The sequence below is a fragment of the Phalaenopsis equestris genome, unplaced genomic scaffold, assembly GCF_001263595.1.
Source record: "Phalaenopsis equestris unplaced genomic scaffold, ASM126359v1 Scaffold000123, whole genome shotgun sequence".
NCBI lineage: Eukaryota > Viridiplantae > Streptophyta > Magnoliopsida > Asparagales > Orchidaceae > Phalaenopsis > Phalaenopsis equestris.
In genome coordinates this window covers 1,942,984-1,964,726 of record NW_018164565.1, presented here as the reverse complement: position 1 = coordinate 1,964,726, position 21,743 = coordinate 1,942,984, and the positions used below count along the sequence as shown (strand labels likewise).

At 35.2% G+C, this 21,743-nt stretch overlaps 1 protein-coding gene across 3 annotated transcripts; it reads right to left on the bottom strand.

Annotated features, from left to right (window-relative positions):
* Positions 1–158: 158 nt before the first annotated feature.
* LOC110021181 (probable pectinesterase 53) lies at positions 159–7,485 on the bottom strand. 3 transcript variants are annotated; one of them, XM_020719582.1, is made up of 4 exons: positions 7,071–7,485; positions 6,787–6,976; positions 6,492–6,698; positions 159–300 (listed from the first exon to the last, which is right to left on the bottom strand). In XM_020719582.1, the coding sequence occupies exons 1-4, from the start codon at positions 7,448–7,450 to the stop codon at positions 214–216; spliced, it is 864 nt and encodes a 287-aa protein (XP_020575241.1). In that variant the 5' UTR covers positions 7,451–7,485; the 3' UTR covers positions 159–213. The 3 variants fall into 3 exon arrangements, with proteins under 3 accessions (XP_020575241.1, XP_020575243.1, XP_020575242.1); XM_020719584.1 differs by lacking the exon at positions 159–300 and adding an exon at positions 4,679–4,956; XM_020719583.1 differs by lacking the exon at positions 159–300 and adding an exon at positions 4,679–4,946.
* Positions 7,486–21,743: the final 14,258 nt, after the last annotated feature.

Here is a 21,743-nt window from a genome sequence, read left to right as displayed (position 1 = left end):
ATATATATATAAATGATCCACTCATGCAACGCAACTAATGACATAAATGCATCATTATCACATTTAATTGAATTAGCCAATTACAATAATAAATTTCCCCTTGAAAAATAATTAATAATTATAGTTAAAGCCAAGAGGGGAAAAAAAAAAAATCATAGCTTTATCCACTCAATTCCATCAATAAAATTTAAGGAAATAAAGGGCTTCGCCTCCTCATCGGTAAGCTCTCGCGACCATGAAACTCTGCCCGCATGGATGGCTCCAGGTCCACTGCACTTGTATTGACCGTAGAATACAGTTCTGTCAATCAATACTAAATATTAGCTCAAGACGATAACTTCAATATTCAATATTAAATATTGAAAAGATAATAATACAAATAATTCATATATGCTTTTTAAAAAACGGGAAATTTACCTACATAGCACACAATTCCTATGACTGCACTTGTATTGACCGTAGAATACAGTTCTGTCAATCAATACTAAATATTAGCGCAAGATGATAATTTCAATATTTAATATTAAATATTTAAAAGATAATAATACAAATAATTCATATATGCTTTTTAAAACACGAAATTTACCTACATACCATACAATTCTTATGAATTTACATATCTAATACCTGAACGTGGATATTTACACTTATAACACATTGGTGTCAGAAACCTATGCAAGTAAAGATGTATTTCACTTTTTAAAATATAATGAGAGCGGTAATTTTGATGCTTATGTTAAAAGATTCAAGTGATATACATGTAAATATGAATATTTAGCTGATGGGTATGTAAATACATAAGAATTGTGGGTTATGGATGTAAAAGCCCTGTAAAGCTTACAACTAATGGACAAAGTTTTGACTGTAAAGAAAATTCCTTGTGGATAAAGATGAACAAATCTTGCTTTCTTCCTCTATGATATAGCCAAAACAATATTAGGAATAAATATATTATTATTATTATTATTTACATTGGTTGTAGGTGGTCAATCACTCATGATCATCAGGAATCAAATTGTTGTCAAACTTATATACATATATATACATAATTAAATTATTATTTATTGCACCCCACTAAAATAATAGATAAAAATTAGGGATAATTACATACAAAGCATCCAAAACATTACTCTTTGCTCGTGAACGGCTCACTAAGCAAACGAGTCAAATGCGAACACTTTTTGAGCTTGAAGAACGAGCCGAACACGAGCTGAGTCTGGGTTCGCTCGTGTTCGAATCATTTACACCCTTAAGTGGAACTAGTTTTAAAATAAATAATTATTTATTTAAAATGATTTGAATGGCTAAGATTCTCCCTCTTTAATTATTGTGATAATTTTTTTTTTCATAAGCAGAGGACACACGAATCCCATGAAGTATAACTCGTGAGGTGAGTGAAGCAGAGGAGAATCTCAAGGTTGTATCGCATAAGAAGATAACATACATTCACATGAGAAAGCTATAAAATCTTAAGGTCAGAGCATGTAGGTGAAAATCTTGGCAAAATTACAAGAGATGTAGTTAATTTATAGAATCCACCTTTGAATGCTTGTTTGTTATGGGTATAGTCATAAAAGTGAATATTCAATTAATATTGTGCATAACTAAGTGACAATGGAGATTTAATGGTGGCAATTGTGCCAGTCAGAGTACCGGTAGTTTGACAACAACTACTACAACAACCAAAGAACGATGATGGCAGCAACAACGTCAGACATGTGAATGTTCCAGTGATAGAGTGGTGAAGTTGGTTTGATGACAGCGAGGGCTAAATGATTGTTATCCGACAAAGATGGTAATGATCTGGCAACGACAACAGTAGTTGCGGCGTCAGAGACGTGATGGTGGTTCAACAACAATGATAGTGCTCTAGTGGATGTGTCGGGCAGACAATGGTGGTTCGACATGATAGTTGTGATCCGAGGATGGTGTCCTGATAATGGTGATGTTGGCTCGATATCGATCTGGTGCATGTGATTTGGTGGTGACGGTAGCTCCACGACGTTGGTTTGGCACGGTGGTGGTGGTCTAATGATGGTAATCTGATGGCATCAGTGGTGGTGGCTCGGCATTAATCGAGTGTCGATGGTTTCATGGCGCAACAACACAATGTCAATGCTGGTCAGGCACAATGGTGGTGGCCTTTCATTAGTGGTTGGACAATATTTGCTTGATGGTGGAAGAAGTGGCTCGATGATGGTGGAGTTGGTGCCCCAGCATCAGTCAAATGTTAGTGGTCGAACGACGTTGACCCGACATTAGTGGTCTAGCATGACAAAGAGATTCTTGAGTTAGGGGTTTGGTGATGGCGACCTCATTATAACAGTGATGACCCACTGACAATGGGACGATGGTGGCAGCTACACCTCTGCGTTGGAGATCTGCCTCAACAACGTGGTTTGGTACGACGATGATGGCTCGGAGTGATTCCTTTGATTATATATAATTTTATCAGTATTTAAATGCCTTAATAACATTGGAATTAAGCAATCTCAGGCTTGCTTGATTTGCATCATGATTACAAGGTTAACATATTTAGAGATCTTTTAGTCCTCTAAAATATATTCTAAAGCTTATCCTTACGATTTAAGTATATTATTTGGGTTCTATTAGACTTAAATCATATTAAATTTTATATCATTTGATTTCTTTTACTTAGAGCTCTTATTTTATTATGAATTTGAGTTTGTATTTATAAATTTAATTTTTTAATTTTCAAATATAAACATACATCAAAATTTATACGAATAATTATAATTTCTTAGGTAGACAACACATATATAATGAGGATACCATAAAATATATTTAGAATATGATAAATATAACTAGTAATGGAGAATTAGAATAAAAACATAATTTACAAATATGTTGTGAGTACATATGACAAAAGAAAGCAGGCTTTTTATCCGTGCGCACATGATTGTACTTTTGAGTGACCAATAGCACGTGTTTAGCGAGGCTGTGGCTTACAAGTTAGAGCAGAGAAGAGAAGTATGGCATCTTTGTTTAAGGCTTGATATAACCCACATTTTCCCCGCCAAATAATCGATGGAATAAGATTTTCTGACATTGAAATAATAATAAATTTGTTTAATATTTTTATTTAAAATATTATTCAAAATATTCAAAATAATTGTCTTGTATTAAGGTATTATTTATTAAATTTATAACAAAATCTAATATATCATCATTATATTATTTTAATTATATTAAAATAATTTAAATATTTATTATGCCCTCCAATTCAATATCTATCTGGTTCAAACATTAAACCTCAAATATATATTTTTGTTTCAATTCAATGTTCGGTTTAATTTGCTTCTACATTTATTTTGGAGAGTTTGCACAACTTTTAATTAGTTAGCAATAATAATATTTTTTAATTGGTATAGAAAATTTGAATATATAAATATAGAAGCCTAATATTATATGAAATATTACATACAGATAATATATGTGTGGATTTAGTATATTGTGGCGACATTCACTATAATACGGCGATAATATCACCCAATACCACCACAATATCATTAATCCACATGTACATTATCCACACAGTATTTTCACTAAATTTTAGTTGTAAGATAAAAAACATATAAGCGAAAAAAAAAATCCATCATCTTATCAAAATCGGTCCAATTCAAACAAAATCAAGCTTAGATCATGTCATTAAGCCACTCTTAGAATATTTTTGGACATATTTAGAAGGTCAAACAAATATCAAATATAGCAAGTCTATAGTCTAATCGATTGTCTGAGTAAGACCAATCAAACGAGCCCAAAATTACTCAATTTCGACATCGTTAAGACATTCAAATATCCATCAAACACGTCTGATTGAACAAATGTCTCTAGACTGCCTGATCAAAGTAGTTCATATTCCTATATTAATTACAACTATAACACTATAAATAGATTCTTGTTCATCCCATGAGGGGGTGAATAGCTTGAGGCTTGAGAAATAACTTAAAGTCTTGAGAAAGAACCGAAGTCCAGTACCACTCCTACCACTTTTCAGTTGTCGTCGACCGCGAATGGCAACTACTGATCGCTAGTGATCACCGTTGACCACTATTGACTATCGTCGACCGTTGTTGACCACCACCTTCTGGCTTTCACCGTTCACCATCGACTGCCACCCACTTTTTATAACAAGTTCATTTGCACGTTGACGTTATAATTCAAAAGACTTTGTGACCATTTCTAATCTATGGGATAAAGGATCTTTGTAATCAACAACTTATAGTGAATTTTCACAACTGGGTCATGCATTGTAATTTTTTTCTTCTATGAGGTTTTCCACGTAAAAATTTTTGGTGCCACTGCTGGTTGTTTTCTTTTATCATAGTGTGTGTTGAATTCTCGTGCAACGCTAAGACGATAATCCATTACTCTATCACCGCTAATTATTTAGCACACATCAACAAGAATTGCATGATTTGTTCTTGAGGCCTCATGTATGTTGCATGATATGAAATTTTTACATTAACTTGTCCTGAAATTTCATAAATTACAAAAACTTCATCGTCTAAATCCCAGCTCTCTCCTCTCTCTCATTTTAAATAGGTAATTACGAATAATAAAAAACGAGCCCAAAATTGCTCAATTTCGACATCGTTAAGATATTCAAATATCCATCAAACACGTCTGATTGAACAAATGTCTCTAGACTGCCTGATCAAAGTAGTTCATATTCCTATATTAATTACAACTATAACACTATAAATAGATTCTTGTTCATCCCATGAGGGGGTGAATAGCTTGAGGCTTGAGAAATAACTTAAAGTCTTGAGAAAGAACCGAAGTCCAGTACCACTCCTACCACTTTTCAGTTGTCGTCGACCGCGAATGGCAACTACTGATCGCTAGTGATCACCGTTGACCACTATTGACTATCGTCGACCGTTGTTGACCACCACCTTCTGGCTTTCACCGTTCACCATCGACTGCCACCCACTTTTTATAACAAGTTCATTTGCACGTTGACGTTATAATTCAAAAGACTTTGTGACCATTTCTAATCTATGGGATAAAGGATCTTTGTAATCAACAACTTATAGTGAATTTTCACAACTGGGTCATGCATTGTAATTTTTTTCTTCTATGAGGTTTTCCACGTAAAAATTTTTGGTGCCACTGCTGGTTGTTTTCTTTTATCATAGTGTGTGTTGAATTCTCGTGCAACGCTAAGACGATAATCTATTACTCTATCACCGCTAATTATTTAGCACACATCAACAAGAATTGCATGATTTGTTCTTGAGGCCTCATGTATGTTGCATGATATGAAATTTTTACATTAACTTGTCCTGAAATTTCATAAATTACAAAAACTTCATCGTCTAAATCCAAAAATTAAAACGTTGCCAATAAGCTCCCACCGCACCTAGATTGGTGCGGTGTGAAAATTATTATTTTCTGCGTTTTGAAAACGCATAAGCTGCTAAAACGCAGTTTACCCAAACAGGCCAGGTGCATTTTCTAAACGACACCGCACCAAATAAGCTGCCCTGAATAGGCTCAGCCCGATCAAGTTATAAATATATGCCACGTGTCAGCTCCATGCAACAAGTACTAATTAAATTTATAAATTAAGAAAATAATATTTAAAAATTTACGCGACACGATTGTCATATATTTACATATGTAACACATAAAATTTAATATTTATATTAATACCACTTTATCTATGTATCAAAAATACATTTCACTTTTTCATAACTAACGATAATGATATTTTTAATGTGATAAAAAAATTAGAGTGTTAGAAATCTAAAAATCAAAATTTAGGTGTTTCATGTACAAATTCATAAGAATTGTGTGACATGTAATGTAACTGTCTCAATATTTTTTTCCCTCCTACAAATAAATTTAATAAGTGAAATATTTTCACCATCACTCAATTAATCAAAAATAGCATCTTAAAAAAAAGAACTTGAAAAAAATTGATTCAATTCAAACTTGTCGGCCCAAAAAATTTTTAAAGTCAAGTTTTAAATTAATTTCTAAAATCAAATTTGATCCAAAAACCTAATAAATTGATCATCTAAACTTAAAATTTTACATTTCAACCAAAATAAATCACCAAAATTTTAAATTTAACCATCACAATTAAAATTTGGGCCATTTACATAAAAAATCATGGTAAAATTTAACCATCACAACCCTCCTCTCTTATTCATTTTTCAAGCTCTTATCCAAATATCAAAAGTCATGGTAAAATCACAAATCATATTTTTCATTTTTATCAAATTTTCAATAGTTCGATCATGTGACACGTAAATACATCAGTTCAGTTGTTCATAAAAACTTCCTAGATGGCTTGTAATTATCAATTATTTTGATGGTGTGTATGTAATAATCACATAAAGTTTATTATATATAACATTTTTGATGATTGACATGAGTATAGATGAAAAAAAAAATCCCACTATGTAATAATATGTATTGAATTTAGGCCAAGCTTATGGAAAAGAGAAGGGCTAACTAACCTCATAGAGGGAGAGAGCATTCCCAAAGATAAAATCAACAGAGCCCTCAATATAGCAATCCTTGTAGTAATGCCGGCCAATATGATCGTACAGAGTATCCTGCGCCCCCAAGAACTTGCATCCCAGAAACGCCGCCGTATCCCCCGATATCCTCATCGCCACCCCCTGCTTCCCCACCGCCCCCGGCTTTGGCACCGGACTGGTATTCTGCCCCCCCAAACAAAAACATTACAAATTCATTATCATCAATCTTTATTCTTTTTTTCTTTTTAATTCTATATATGTTTGATAATACCTTGAAGGTCACGTTCTTAGCTATGAAAAAAGCAGAGTTTACAGCAAAAGTTGCAGAATTGTAAGTTCCCAAAGGCAGCCCTTTTGCCCCAGTGGTGTCTGCTGTATCTCCCCACTGCACCACCGTCTTATCCGCCCCCTCTCCCTCTATCGTTACGAACGCTTTCATAGCCGGAATGCTCACCTTCTCCCTGTAACAAAATCCCATCTTTTTCACAGATCTAATACAAAAATTTGATTTTGATGAAACAATTCAGGCGGCGAATTGAGCCGCTGCTTACGCACGTGTAAGTTCCGGCATTGACTTTGATGACAACTCTGAGCAGATTGATGAGGGGAAGCGAATCGATGGCGGCTTGAATGGTGGTGAAGTCTCCCTTCGCCGGATTTTTGTCGACGGTGAGAGTGTAGGAAGGAAACAGTTTGTTCATTACTCGGCCGAACAGGCTGTGCCGGAGGGTTCCGACAAAGTTTACCCATCTCATGAACTGCTGTTCTATCAATCTTTGCTGCGTTGCAATGCCGGAATAGTTTGATTCTGGGGTTTTTGGCCGCCGGAGGCCTTTGGTGTGGCCGTGGGAGTGGGCGGAGAGGAGGAGGAGGATGAGGGGGAGGAGGAGGAGGAGGGGAGCAGAGGTCTTTGAGTTTTGGAGGAAGAGAAACATGGTGGTTCTGTGAAAGTAGGAAGGAGGAGGAGTGGAGAGTAGAAACATGGTGGTTCTGTGAAAGTAGGAAGGAGGAGTGGAGTGGATTTAATATAAATTGAGGAGAAGGGTTCACGGGTTGGTGCTGGTGATGAATAAAGGGAGGGCGTCACAAGTTGTGAGCTTTGGAGCTATATGTAGTGATGGAACGTAGCTACTTTATAATTTGAAGATAATGGTTTAATGTAAAATTTATTGTTTTATTTCGCTTTCTAATGTGCAGTTTTATCTTCGTTCCAGTCCACTGTGGGGACACTTTGGCTCGGCCATTCTGCTGTCGTCATTTTATGTAGGATTAGGGACTGATTTTGACATTTTTTTCCCCACACCGGAATTTCTCTCCCTATAAAACCAGAGCAAAATCTCTGCTGATAGTCAGAGAAAATATTACGTGCTAAGATTAGATATAGAATTGCAATTAAATGTCTATCAAAACAAAAATTATCTGAAATGGTATAATTTTTTTCGATTTGCGAGATAAGGGGTTGTATCTGTAATCACCAAATCATAGTAGAATATTCGAATTCGACAAACACACCCTTTGTAGTTTTTTTTCTTTTTTGGTTTTTCCACGTAAAAACTTCTGGTGTTCCGACTGGTTATCTTTTTCATCTAGGTGTGTGATGGACTCTAGTACAATGCTAAGACAAGTATTCGTTACTCTACCACTACGAATTACCTCTCATACATTAGTTTGATGTTGTTTGTGGGAAACAAAGTTCTGTTATACACTATTTTTAAGTTTGGACGCAAAGCCCCTACCTCATCATCTGAGCCTTCCTAGTACCTCTTGAAGATAATTTCTGAAGCATTCTTCAACTTTGGGGGTGATCTTCATAGCAGTCTTGAAAGGTTGTTCATGTCAATATCTTGGACACAATTATAGTGAGGTAGTATTCTCAAGTCTTATTTAAATACAAAGTCTATTAAAACTTTTTTCAGGCTAATGGACAACTTTCATTGCAATCTCGAAAGGTCATTCACGTTAACATCTCCAACATGACAGTTGCAGGAAAGTTATTGCATATTTCATTAATACATCAAGTCTTCGAGAAGGTGGGCTCCACAAATTACATTTTCTCAATACCCCCCATCATATTGGAGTTCTTCCTCAACCGTATCATAAAGTTGTTCTATTCAAGGTTCAATACATTGTTGCTTTGCAAACTCGTATGGAAAATAATCGTACTAGGGAACAACAAAGGAAAAAGCAACGACTAACAACTTGCCAAAAATCATTCTTGAGTATGGGTGCAAACATAATTTCAAAAAAAAAAAAAGTTTCCTTGTGACATGTGCATTGGTCTTAAGAAACGAAAGCATCTCTAAAACCTCATTCTTGTCTTAATCGATCCCCGAAGGACTTGATTCGATCTCTTCCATCATAAGCTATGACTGTCAAGTAAGAGCTTCGACTAACGACCTTAAATGAGTCAAAAATTCTTGGTGGATTCCTTTCTTCCTCTTTTATAACAGGTTATAGTCATTAAGCAGAAGGGTCGACCAACAACCTTTGATATGCCAACCATCCTTGATGAATTTCATTTGATTTTGTCCATCACAGGTTAATGCTGCCAAGAAAATGCTCCGACTATAGAACCTAAAATTGGTCTTACATTTTTAATGAATTCTCCTGTCGACTTTGTTCTAACACATGTTAACTCCATCAAACATCTCTTGCTATACACTCTGGCACAGCTCTTACATCCTGCATGAGTTACAACTGACTTCTGCCACTACATGAAACAATCCTTAGGCATACGAGCTGCAACTAATAACCTAGAAAAAGTAAAGCTTACGCAGTGGTATACAAAAACTTCACTCATACCCTTGAAAGTTGAGCCCAAGAGGCAAGACTCATTCGAAGATATTATACCTCTAGAAGACAAGTCCAAAAGATAAATTTTGATGGGAAGATACTATGCCAGTGAAAGTTGAGCCTAAGAGATAAAACTTCATGGGAGCATACCATATCTCTGAAAGTTGAGCCCATTAGACAAGTCTCAATGGAAAGCAACAGTACCCCAAGATAACAAGCCCATGAGGCAAGTCTCGATGAGAAACTAACATGCCTCTAGAAAATGAACTCATGAGGCGAGTCTCGATAGAATGCTAGTTGTTGACAGGAACCTCACTAGAAAGATTCCATGAGAGCAATTAGTTCCACTCAAAGATCTTAGAAGACTACAAGCCTCAGAAAATACAGGTACATCAAAGATCACAGAAGCTACAAGTCTTAAAAGACAAATATATATCTAGAACCTTAGAATAGTACAAACCTAAAAAAACACCAGTACATCAAATACCTCAAAAGACTAAAAGCCTTAAAACGTACATGTACATCAAAAACTTCATAAGACTACAAGCCTTAGAATACACAAGTACATCACATACCTTAAAAAGTTATAAACCTCAAAAGACATAGGTGCATAATGTCACGACCCTACCTAGAGTTTAGAATTAACCAAGACGGGTATAGATGGTTAGAAAATGTAAAATAAATTTTCTTATTATTCTTAAATTTAATAGATGAAAGAGCCACTAATCACTTTAAATTAAAACGGTACAGTTAAAATTACGTAATTACTGGTTGTCCTTGTATTCTATAAATGTTTTCTCTTATCTCTCACTTTATTTAAATAATTAAAATTTACTTGAAAAGTTAGTTTAAAACAACTATGAGCTAAACTAGACAGCGAATACTTATACTCATAAACCACAATAATACATGAGAGAAGAAAAAAATATGAATGCTAGTTAAACTGTTTAATAAATCAATATAAATATTTGATACCATTCAAAATATCTTTACTATATTATTAACATATCAATATCATTTCATATATATACAACCATCACAGGAGCCCCATAAAAAAATCATGTCAATTAAAATACATCAATATCAATTTCTTTTTCCATATCTATGCACTAGTATCTTATTATTCCTCCACTAGTACCATCAAGAAGTGACTCCATCATAGTGGGTCATGCACATACAAGCAATCAACATAAATATATGCTTGTCACATTCAATTCAACATACTACATATAACATACACTAATGCATAATATTATGTAGCTTCATACATTTCGAACAATGTGACTAATAAAAGAAAGTATAAAAATCAAATAAAGTTTGTGTAAATATCATTATCTATTAATACATAGAAATCGAGAAGAACCAAAATATTACCATATATTAAAAGTACAAACACTCACCTCAAAATTGTGTGAATTATTTCAAACACATTTAATTTTTGCCTTGAATAGTTAGCTGTCTATAATATCATAAAAATATAATCTTAAACATATAATTAATTATTCTTAATTAATCTCTTAATTACTTATGTAGCTTTAATTATTGATTAGAAGCTTTATTTTAAGTTTTGATATTACTTTAATTTGATTATCAAAACTTCAACTAAATTAACATTTATGATTTTATTCAATATCAAATAAATGTCCACTCAAAAAAGTAATTATAAAGTTTCTTTTCAAATTTCAAATAAATATTTCATATTATTATTATTATTATACTTATTGCTATTACATTTTTATAAACCAAATAATATAAAATATTAAAATACAAAACTTATAATTCTCACGTTACCAAAAGCTTAGCTGGCTCAACACCCACTCAAATCTCTTCTTTCTTCATACACTAGCTTCTTCTCTCCTCTTTTTATTCTCGATTGTTTCTCTTCATTCACCTGCACAAACTTGACCTCCCTCCTCTCCTCTTCTTCTTCTTGGGTAGGCTAGGGCATGGGCACTACTCTCGTGTCGCCTGCCTTGCCAGACTCTCGACAATGCTGCCACCCTCTCCTTCTCCGGCAACCAGACAAGCCTCGACACCGCCATCGCCTCCCTCTTCCACCTCCTTGCTAGACAGAGACGTTGGCATCCGTTGACTTTGCTACCTCCGGCTACGAGATGCCCTAATTTGCACACACCGTCTCTCTCACTCATTGGTTGACTCACCAGGTAAGTCAACTCGCCTCCATCATCCCCTTACGCATGGATTTAAACTTGAAAATATCTCTTTGAATACCCGAACCTTTCACTTCACCTTTCTCTATCTCTCTGCAGCTTATTGTTCGTTTCTTCTTCTTTGATTCTTTATTGTCCGACTCCTCGCTTCTTCTTCTTTTTGGTTTTTTCTCGTTTCCTCTCCTGCAATTTAGAAAACAGGTTGTTACACATCAAACAACTTGGAAGACTATGAGCCTCATATGGCATCATCACATTTCAAGCTCCTAGAAGACATAAGTCTGAGTAGGCATAAGCTTCAAAAAATACAAACCTAAGAGGACTCAAACCTCAAAATATAAGTGATTTTTTTCTATAAAGTGAACGTGCTAACTCTAATTGCAGACTTTCACATGTTTGAGAAGCCAAAATATATTGTGCCGCTATAAGCCTCAAAAGAGTCAGATGTTACTAAGCTTCTACTAGGGGCAACACTCAAATTGAGCTATATTTGATTCAAGACTTATTATATTTTTATCTCCTCTGGGGAGCGAGTTGTATTGAGTCAATTTTTTTACATCAACCAAAAATGAGCTAGGCTTGGATAGGTACGAACAAATGCAATACTGCAATATCAAGCAGTAAAGACAAGAACATTATTGTCATGTACAAATGTCACGCCATGCGATTAAAAAGTTATAAAGACTAACACATATTGGTATAAATGCTACAATAAGAAAGCTCATATATAAATGTGTTGAAATAACCTCCTCAAAATTCTGGTACCTCCATTGAATTACAGGGAGATGGGATCCTTTGGAAATTGTGACAGCAACACGAAAGACCTAAAGCACTTCCTAGATGTCCCATTGAGCGGTTTTGAGGAAACTTTCTTATTCACAACGGTGAGAAAAAAGATCAAGAAAAATGATCCCATATGACGTGTTGGGCACTGTCAAGAACTTTATCCTTCATAGCAGATCCAGATATCCTGATAGGCAGGGTAGGGGACAATTTCCTCTTATGGGAAATCTCGGATTGCCTGCCAGGAATGGTCGAGGAGTCCACCCCCTTTCTCCTTTTTTAGGCCTATTTAAATTCTTAAAATAACCCACAATATTATTTTTTCAAAATATATAATAATTATTTGGACCGCGGATCGCCGATGTGGCCGTCTACCATGCACTGGACCACTCCGCCCTTTTGTCAGACGATCCAACATCACACAGATCTTTGACATGACAACTCGCCATCCATGCTCACGGATCACTGATGTGGCGCTCCACCATCCACCTGTCGCTACTGCCGGAGACCAACTCTGGCCACTTCCACCTTCAGCCAAATCCATACAATAAAGAGCTGCCTTCAACGAACTCTGACTGCCTACCGCCGCCTTCGACCAACTTCTACAGTCGTCGACACTGATACATCCATCCAACTCAAGCCTATGTCGGATCGCCTCAGGCCAACTCTGGCAGCTACCGCCACTGTCTGCCCCCTCCAGCCAACTCGAGCAACCTCTGCAAACCATTGAGCAATTTCGAGAATAACTTTCTTATTCACAATAGTGCAAAAAAAGATCCCATATGTCCTGCTGGGCAGGGTTAGGAACTTTATCCTTTATAGGAGCACAAAAGAAGATCCAGATATCTTTATAAGCAGGGTAGAGGACAAATTTCCTCTTATGGGAAATCTCGGATTGCCTGCTAGGAATGGTTGAGGAGTCCATCTTCTTTCTCCTTTTCTCGCCCTATTTAGATGCTTAAAATGACCCACAATTTGTTTTTTTCAAAATATATAATAATAATTTGGACCACGGATCGTCGATTTGCCCGTCTACCATGTACCAGACCACTCCGCCCTTTTGTCAGACGATCCAACATCACATAGATCTTTGACATGACAACCCGCCATCCATGCCCACGGATCATTGATGCGGCCCTCCGCCATCCACTTGTCACTATTGTCTGCAACCAACTCTAGTCACTTCCACCTTTGGCTAAATCCGACTGCTTCAATACCGCCACCTCCTGCCAAATCCATACACTAAACAATATTTCCAGTAGTTTCTTCCAAGTTTTTTTTTTCTATTTTCAGGTTGGTTGTCATATATTTATTATTCTTTGTTAGCAGATTATTTTTTATTAATTCACGTCTTTGAGCTTTCTTTATAGTTGCTCTCTTGTTGTTTCTTGGTAGATTTGTTCTAGCATTTCAGGGCTAGTTTTATTTCTGCTTGTGGATGCAGTTTATTTGACAGATTCAGATCAGATTTTTTGTTGTGGATGGCCATTTTTGTTTCTTTGGGTTGTTGTTTGAGCTCTTATGTTTTATTTCTTCATTGTTTGTTGTTCTATTTTGTAGTTGTTTAGTTTATTTGGGTTTTTAGTGTTGTTGTTACTATTGGTTGATTTTTTGATAACCTCACATTTCTAGATTGATCTTTAGTGACGGCTGCGATTGTTTTTGAGCTTTGTTGAATTCCAACATTTATTAAAATTAAAACAGTTTTAAATATATTTTTATGCATTCAAATTTTAGGACGGAATTTTAATATTTTTTTGTACATAAGTTATAAGCTTTGGTTGGTTATCCTTCCTGTCTTTGTTTTTGTGGTTTCTTAGGCGATTTTTCATTTTACTCATTGTTTTTATTGGTTTGGTTTGTCTATGGTTCTTGTGCGGTTGTCTTGTTTGTTTTTCTTTACAGGATTAAAGATCTTTGTAGGCTTTCCTTTTTTCCTCTTGAAATTTGGGCTATCATTTGTTGCTTCTTATTGAAGATTGAGGTTGTAGTTGTTGTTGATGTTGCTAGTGGAGTTGATGATATGCAAATTTGTCTTGTAGTTGTTGTTGATGTTGAAACCGCTAAGGCTCCGTTTAGCGCAGCTGCAACTTCTCAGTTTTTCAGCTGTATCTGCACTGCCACAAAAAGTTGCTGCGGGGAAGCAGCTGCGTAGAAGCTGACTGTCTATTTGGTGCACCTGTGTGAAAACAACCATGGAACAACTGTTTCTGAAAAAATGACCATGGTGCCTATGTTTGGTAAAACTGTTTAAAAGAGGTTTGTAACAACTACATTTTTAAAACTTCTGAAGGAGAAATTCATTTCTAAATAGAACATAAAATTCATATACCCTCACTTAACAGTGAGCTCTGAAAGTGTTAAATAAAATGAAATAAAATTAATAAAATTAACAGTAAAATAAGAAGATTATAATATCTATAAAGATTTGATATACCAATAAGCAAACTTGAAATGACAAATCTTAACTATCCATTTTGAGTGAGAATATTGAATGATCATCAGAAAAAAGCTAGTTAAGAAAAATTAGATGCCACAGATTCTTTGCTTATTAGAAATACCTCTCCGAGTGATTCATATATAGAGAAAGAAAAGAGGTGCCCATGGATTGCACCCATAGCATCAATCAACAATCTAAAAATGAGACCAAACCCACAAAAAAGCTAAGCACCTTAGCAGGGATCTAGACCAAACCCACAAGAATGAAACAAAGAAATCAGAAGTAATGAGCTGAAGCCGAGGCCACATCGAACAGGTTGTTTCTTCTTCCATTAAAAATCCCCTTGTTGCTTCTCTTCTTAGTTCATTTTCCACTGTGATTGTGAGTTCCTCTTCACATTCCAAGTGGGGGCATTTGCTCGAAAGAATACTGCTTCGAGGCTGCGAGCAAAGTGAGAGAATGCAGAGGACGGTCGTCTCTGTTTTCTGTGCAGAAGGAAGCTGGAAGAGGAGCCGGGCATGGAGAACCCACAAAAATTTTTTTGGGAGGAGGAAGACGAACTGAGAACGTGGGCAACGCGAGAGAAGCCGAAGTTGGGAAGGGGAGTCTCGATGGGGGGTAAAATGCGTAAAAAGCCGATCGAGAAAGCTGTGCCACGGGATCCATCCCGCGGCCCGCTTTTTACCTGAACCGCGTCCCACTCGCCGCGGGACGCCCCGCCAAGCGAATAAAATCCGCAGGCGCAGGCCGCGAAGCTCTCATATCGCGCTCCCAAACGGAGCCTAAGAGGTTGTTGTACTATCGATGTTGTTGGTGGAGTTGATGATAACGGATTTGCTTGCAGTTGTTGTTGATATTGTTGGTTTGTTTCTTCTTCTTTGTTGCCCTCGTGTTTCAGTTTCCCTGAGTGGTTGTTTTTTTAGTTTTTTCTTTTGTGTGTGTTGTAATTTGGGTTTTCAAGTTGTAACTCTTTCTTTCCTTCTAAATAAAGTAGGACGTTGCCTTAATTTTTCTCTAAAAAATAAATTAAATATAATGACTTATTAGTCATGGCATGACACTAGCAAAGAATTACCAAAAAATATTAAAATTTTTTTTTTGGTCCAATAAAATACATGTTTCCTTCTTGCGAACTCCTAAGAAGAAATTTAATTTCATATTCAAATGTATATCCATCTTAAAATAAATTAAATATTTAAATGAGTTTTTACATAAGAGATCATAAAAACAAGCAATTTACAGGCAAATGCTCCCAAACATTTAATTTACTCTCAAAGGACTCCGTTACGATTCCATCCTTTCTCTCCCGGCCGATCTCCCGGCCGACGGCATCTCAGCCCTTCCTCCCGCAGGACGGTCATGGTGGGCCTGTATCTGTAAATTATATGATTTAGGTCTTATTATAAGTAAAAATCCCAACTTTAAAATACTATTCTGTCCGGCACCATGGCGTGCCTCCATTTTCTAAATATTAGATATATAAATACATTAAATTAAGCGATATAAATGTAATGCCCCAAAAAGAAAAGCTGAGCAGTTGCACTGTTGATTTAAGAACTTCAGCCATTGAAGCAGCAAACATAAAGCAAGCCCACCAGCACGCTAAAAGTAGCTATTTTTAAGTAAGATAATTGGGAAAATATAATATTAATTGAATTTATAAAGCATAATATAATTGATGTAGCTCGAGTTGAACCATTCAAATTTAAACCACTTTTTCTTCACGTTCAATGGCTTTAGTTTGATTGATTAATTATTTAATTTGAGTTTGTACTTTAATTAATTCCATTTTATATTAATATTTTTAAAACAAACCGACTCATCAGGCAATGGCTTGTCAGGGCTAGTAGATTTTAGCTCATTTGCCTCTTAAGCTCTGCTTGTGAGACATCTATGGAGCCGAGCTCGAGTTAGCTTGGCTCGCTAGTAGATTTTAGCTCATTTGCCTCTTAAGCTCTGTTTGTGAGACATCATCTATGGAGCCGAGCTCGAGTTAGCTTGGCTCGAGCACACTCCTAGCCAAAGCAGGATTTAAATTAATATTGAAGGAATTGAAAATTCCAAAAACAAAAAAAATTAACTATAAGGAAATATTGAAGGAATTGAAAATTCCAAAAACAAAAAATTTAACTATAAGGATCTCTCTCTCTCTCTCTCTCTCTCTAAATGTCCTTGTATTAGAGCACTCTCAAGATGGTTGACCATCTAGGAAGTTACATCAATGTGATAAAATTGTGTGGCAACGAGTAGGCCGCAAGAGATAATATTTCGATGGGAGAGAATTCAAACTTTGTTTTACAATCAATCTTAAAACCTATTGATTCATATAAGCTAATTGTAATTCTCACTCTATCTTGGATATATTTCTCACTCTATCAACTGTTTTTTTCAATCAATGACATCATACACCAATTTATGATGTCACACATTATCACCTCATGTTGGAAGAACAATAACGTCAAATATGTATATTTTTTTATTTTAATATTTAAAATAACAAATTTAAAAATAAATTTATAAAAGTGATAAAATCGCAGTGTCACATGATGACATGTAAAGTTGTTTGACATGACTTTTTAATCATATATGACGCCTGACGCGTTAATTTTATGTTGATTTTATCAATTTTATAATTTTTAAAATTTCTTGTTTTTAATTTACAAATATCCTATTTGTAGAAATTGATTTTTTTTTTTTTGCAAAACATTATCATTAGTGGTGGCAAGATAAAAAATAACCTCACGTCTACCTCTTTTTTTTCCCTTCTTTTTGTTGCGAAATTAGGGTGCATTTGGGGTGGTTGACATACTTTAATTTTTTTGCATTTGCATGCTTTAATTCTGACAATTTCTTCCTTTAATTTCATGATTTTATGTTTTTTTAGGTTGAAATTGTGTTTTGTAGATTTCAGGAGGATTAGCACGCAACTTAGAGCGAAACATGTAACTTTAAAACTAATTAGCTCAGAATAACAATGTCATATGTGTGGCGTTATCACACCAGCTTAGGGGCGGTTTGACCAGAGGAACGTGCGACACTTCCTGCTCTCTGCATAGCCACACCGTTTTTCTGGTGTGTTCATGCCCCCTCTGTTGAAGACTAGCGCTCTTGTCCTCTAAGCGTAGCCATGCCTATAGGCAGCACGACCACACAAACTAACCCTAGAGTTTGGCATAATTACGCCACTATTCAGGCATGGTCACACTGCCACATCTGCTTTAATTGGAAACTTTTAATCAGTGAGATTCTGATGGTTTTGAAAGGAATTCAAACAAGGCTTTAAAAAGGACATTAAGGAAGAATTAAAGAGAGGTTTTTTTTTAGAGAATTCAAAGGATGAGAGAGTTATTCTTCTATTCTTTTGTTTTGGGTTGTTTTCTTTTTGAGAGGTGTTTGAGAGATTTATTTTTGCTGTTTTTGTTAGAAAAGATTGACAAAGTTATTTATGTTTATTTTTATCTTGATAAAGATGTTTCTTATAGATTTGATTTTAATCAGATTTAATGTATTTTCTCTCAAAGGGAAATAACTAAATTAATTTTTTTGTGCCACTGTAGTTTGCGGATGGTTTTCCTGGCTTTGATTTTTGTTGCATATCTCTCATAATACGTTTATATGCTTTTGGTTGTTTAAAGTTGTTGGTTGACCTTCTGGCCTTCATTTAGTCTTAACCTAGCCAGTCAGTGTGTTAAAATCAATCTTGATCTACGAATTTGACGGATGTGTAGTTGAATGATTATGTTAACCATAAAATCTGATGAGGATAAGAATATTTTATTAGGAATCTTGCAACCATACGAATCTTGCAACCAATCAAAGATTTAAAAAATATTGGGGATGTCATAAAGATAGGTGAAATTTATTTTTATAGAATTCCAATTTTTCTTTTGAACTAGGCATAACTTTAAGAAAGAAATATCATCCCTTGTTGACAACAACCAAACATGAAAAATTACAAGAAAAGTAAAGTTAGGTATCACACCTGAATTACAGAGGCACGATCCTATACAATTTTGAAGAAACACAAAAGTAATTTGACCATTGTTTTTCACTACTTTTGTTTTCTACAAACTTTGATGGATATAAGAATTTTTTTTTATGTTTTTTGAATCACGCTGAACTAGGTTGAAATAGCTCGTAAACTGTAGATTCACCTTTTTGAATTTGTTTCTTAACGTAATTGATATGCGGTACTCTTGCAAACTGATTATTATTTTGACATGTATACTTGAGTGAAGTGGCCGCCTGCTTCACACCAATTTTGTAGTCATCAGTGGTGTTTTAGATTCTTATCATTTTGAAAGCACTATTTTAAGCGTTTGACATGTGGCTTTTGTTGCGAACTATAGCACCAGTTGTTGTTGTGGTGTGTGTGTGTGTGTGTGTGTTGTGTGTGTGTGTGTGTGTGTGTGTGTGTGTGTGTGTGTGTGTCTATATATATATTATAGATAATAGAACGAGAAAAATTCACACCAGAAAATAGTAACACAGTGGAACACACAGATTTACGTAGTTCGACAAATTACCTACGCCCACGGAGTTGCAGAGAATTTTACTATCTCAGAGGAATTTACACCAGTCGATCACCTCGACTTATAAGAAGAATCTCTCACTTCGTTGCTATCTCTTTTTCTATCATTGTTTTTCTTTCTTTACACCGAGATACACTGAAGAAACTTTACACCGATATACACTGAAGAAACTTTACACCGAGATACATCGAAGAAGATAAACTTACAAGAGAAATAAAACCAAATTCTCTTCTGTCATAAGCCACCAAGAAAAAGCTAAGGGAGAACAATCTTCTTTTTCTTCTTTCTTCTTCCTTCACCGCAGGGAACTACTGCTTGCATTTTCCTTCCTTCTATCCTAAGAAAGCCTGAAGAAGAACATTAACCGCGACTTCTAAAGTTTAAGGAGAGCCGTCTGAAGTATTTTATTGCGAAACTGGGAGGCGCGGGAGCGGTTAAGCGGGAACAAATCGCGTAACTGTAAGGTCGCAGTCGCGACCTTTCGCAAACGGCATAGGCCGGAGCGGGCGCTTCGCGAATCAACGCCAGTCGTAGGCGGAAGGGCGAGAGCAGGAGATCGGTCTCCAACATAACAACTTTCTTGTTATTTTTTAATGTCGGTCAGCCGCAAAAGAGAAAAAGCGAGAGGTGGGGGGTGAGCAAGCACATTCCCCTCCTCTGTCCTCGATACTGCTCCTTGATTGCCTTCTTGCCCCCAACCCTTTTCTCTTCCACTGCAGCTTTAGGGCAAAATTCTGATCTCTTTTTCCCCTTTACCTGTGCTCTGTCGTCTCCTCTCTTCGAATCTCTCCATATATATAACTCATCCCCTTCTCTTTGTTGTGATGGTTTGCTTTTATTGGTTTACATTGTTTTTTCTATTAAGTTTGTGTTTCTCGGTTTACTTGTTGGTTGTTTGAGATGGTTTCAGTGCTTTGGTGGTATAACTCTTTTTGTATACTTCTCGATTTACTTATTGGTGGTATAGCTTTTCTCCTTCCATTGCAAATATCACGGTTTATATGTTAGATCAGTAATTATATTTATCTTTCATCTTCTTCACTTGAAAAAACAATTTGTAGATAGTATTATGAACACTATTGATTCTCTTGGAAATATATCCATAAAAAAAATTGATTTGAACTGTTTGCAAATATCTCAATTTAAATATTAAATCAACAATTGCATTCCGTTTCCGCTTCTTCAGGCTAGAAAAATATTTTATTGAGAGCATTGAAAGAAGTGTTGGCTCATTTGAAAATACATCCAAGAAAAAATATTTTTAGTATTTGCAAATATCTCAGCTTACTTGTTAGATTACTAATTGCATTTTCTTTTTCCTCTTTTTCAATTTTAAAAATACTATTTTATGAAGAGTGTTACGAATAATATTGGTTCTTTTTAAAATATAGCCTTTTGACAGCACCTTAGCAGTTGCTTCTCCAAGAACCTTAAGAGAAACAACATTTTCAGTATTTTTTAAAAATTATATTATGATTTTGCCATACATTCACTTTAAATCAATAAAAAGATGAAGATTAAGTGAAAAGTAAAGATTCATCTGATTATTAATACAGAAAAATGAGTAGATACCCCAATGAAATGACTGAAAAATAAGGAAATATCCAGCAAAATTGACAAAGACTATAGCAAAAATTCAAGGAAGATTTACATGCATACTAGACTTGGACGTTGGGTGGGTCGGGTTTGGCGTTAGTCACACTTATTCTGGCTTTAATCGGTCAAAGTAGATTCGGGCCGGGCTTGTGTTTGGATTTTATTTATAATCTGGCCGGTCTGGGCCACCGTGGGCTTTTAAAGAAAATTAATTATTTATACAAAAAATAAATAAATAATAGAATTTTTAACATTTTCTCGTGAATCATGTTGTTGATTTAAAATATTAAAATAATATGTAATATGAATGTTTGAAACATGCAACTATGTGCGACAAGTATTTTAAATTGATTTTATTCGTACAAAATTTTTTTTATAGATTTAAGTGATTTTAGTAGCAAACATATATGCATAAAATACGTAAGATTTTAAACTGATAACATTTTGATATGTAAATACAAAAAAGTTGAGTAAAAGACCGCATAAGAAAAAAACGTACATACTACTCATCAATTTCTATTTAATCATCTATCTAACACCTGAACTTCAATTTTTATATATGTCATCTTATATATGCATAAAAAATATATTTTATTTTTGAAAAAAAAATTAAGTAATAATTTTTACGGATGATAAAGAAGAGAAAAGAAGAGGAAATTAATCACTTTAAAAGCTTGCAATCACGAAATATATTTATGAGACCGGGCCAATGGACGGACCAGGTTTAACACAAGTAGGGCCCATTCGAGCTTTGATTAAGTGATAACAGAATCTGGCTTGGACCGAGCCTGCAAAATTTTAATTTTTTAATAGCCAGGCCCGCTCAATCTAAGTGGGCTTATGACAAGCCTGTCGGGCCGCCGCCCAATGCCCAGATCTACTTGCATAATATAATTAAACTTATATATATATA

Bases quoted from the DNA above. Each gene is read 5' to 3' on its own strand.
- LOC110021181 (XM_020719582.1), bottom strand. From the start codon at position 7,450: ATGTTTCTCTTCCTCCAAAACTCAAAGACCTCTGCTCCCCTCCTCCTC. The intron at 6,977-7,070 runs GTGCGTAAGCAG...ATTTTGTTACAG, and splicing joins GTCAATGCCGGAACTTACAC to GGAGAAGGTGAGCATTCCGG. The intron at 301-6,491 runs GTTAGTTAGCCC...ATTGATTGACAG, and splicing joins ATGCTCTCTCCCTCTATGAG to AACTGTATTCTACGGTCAAT.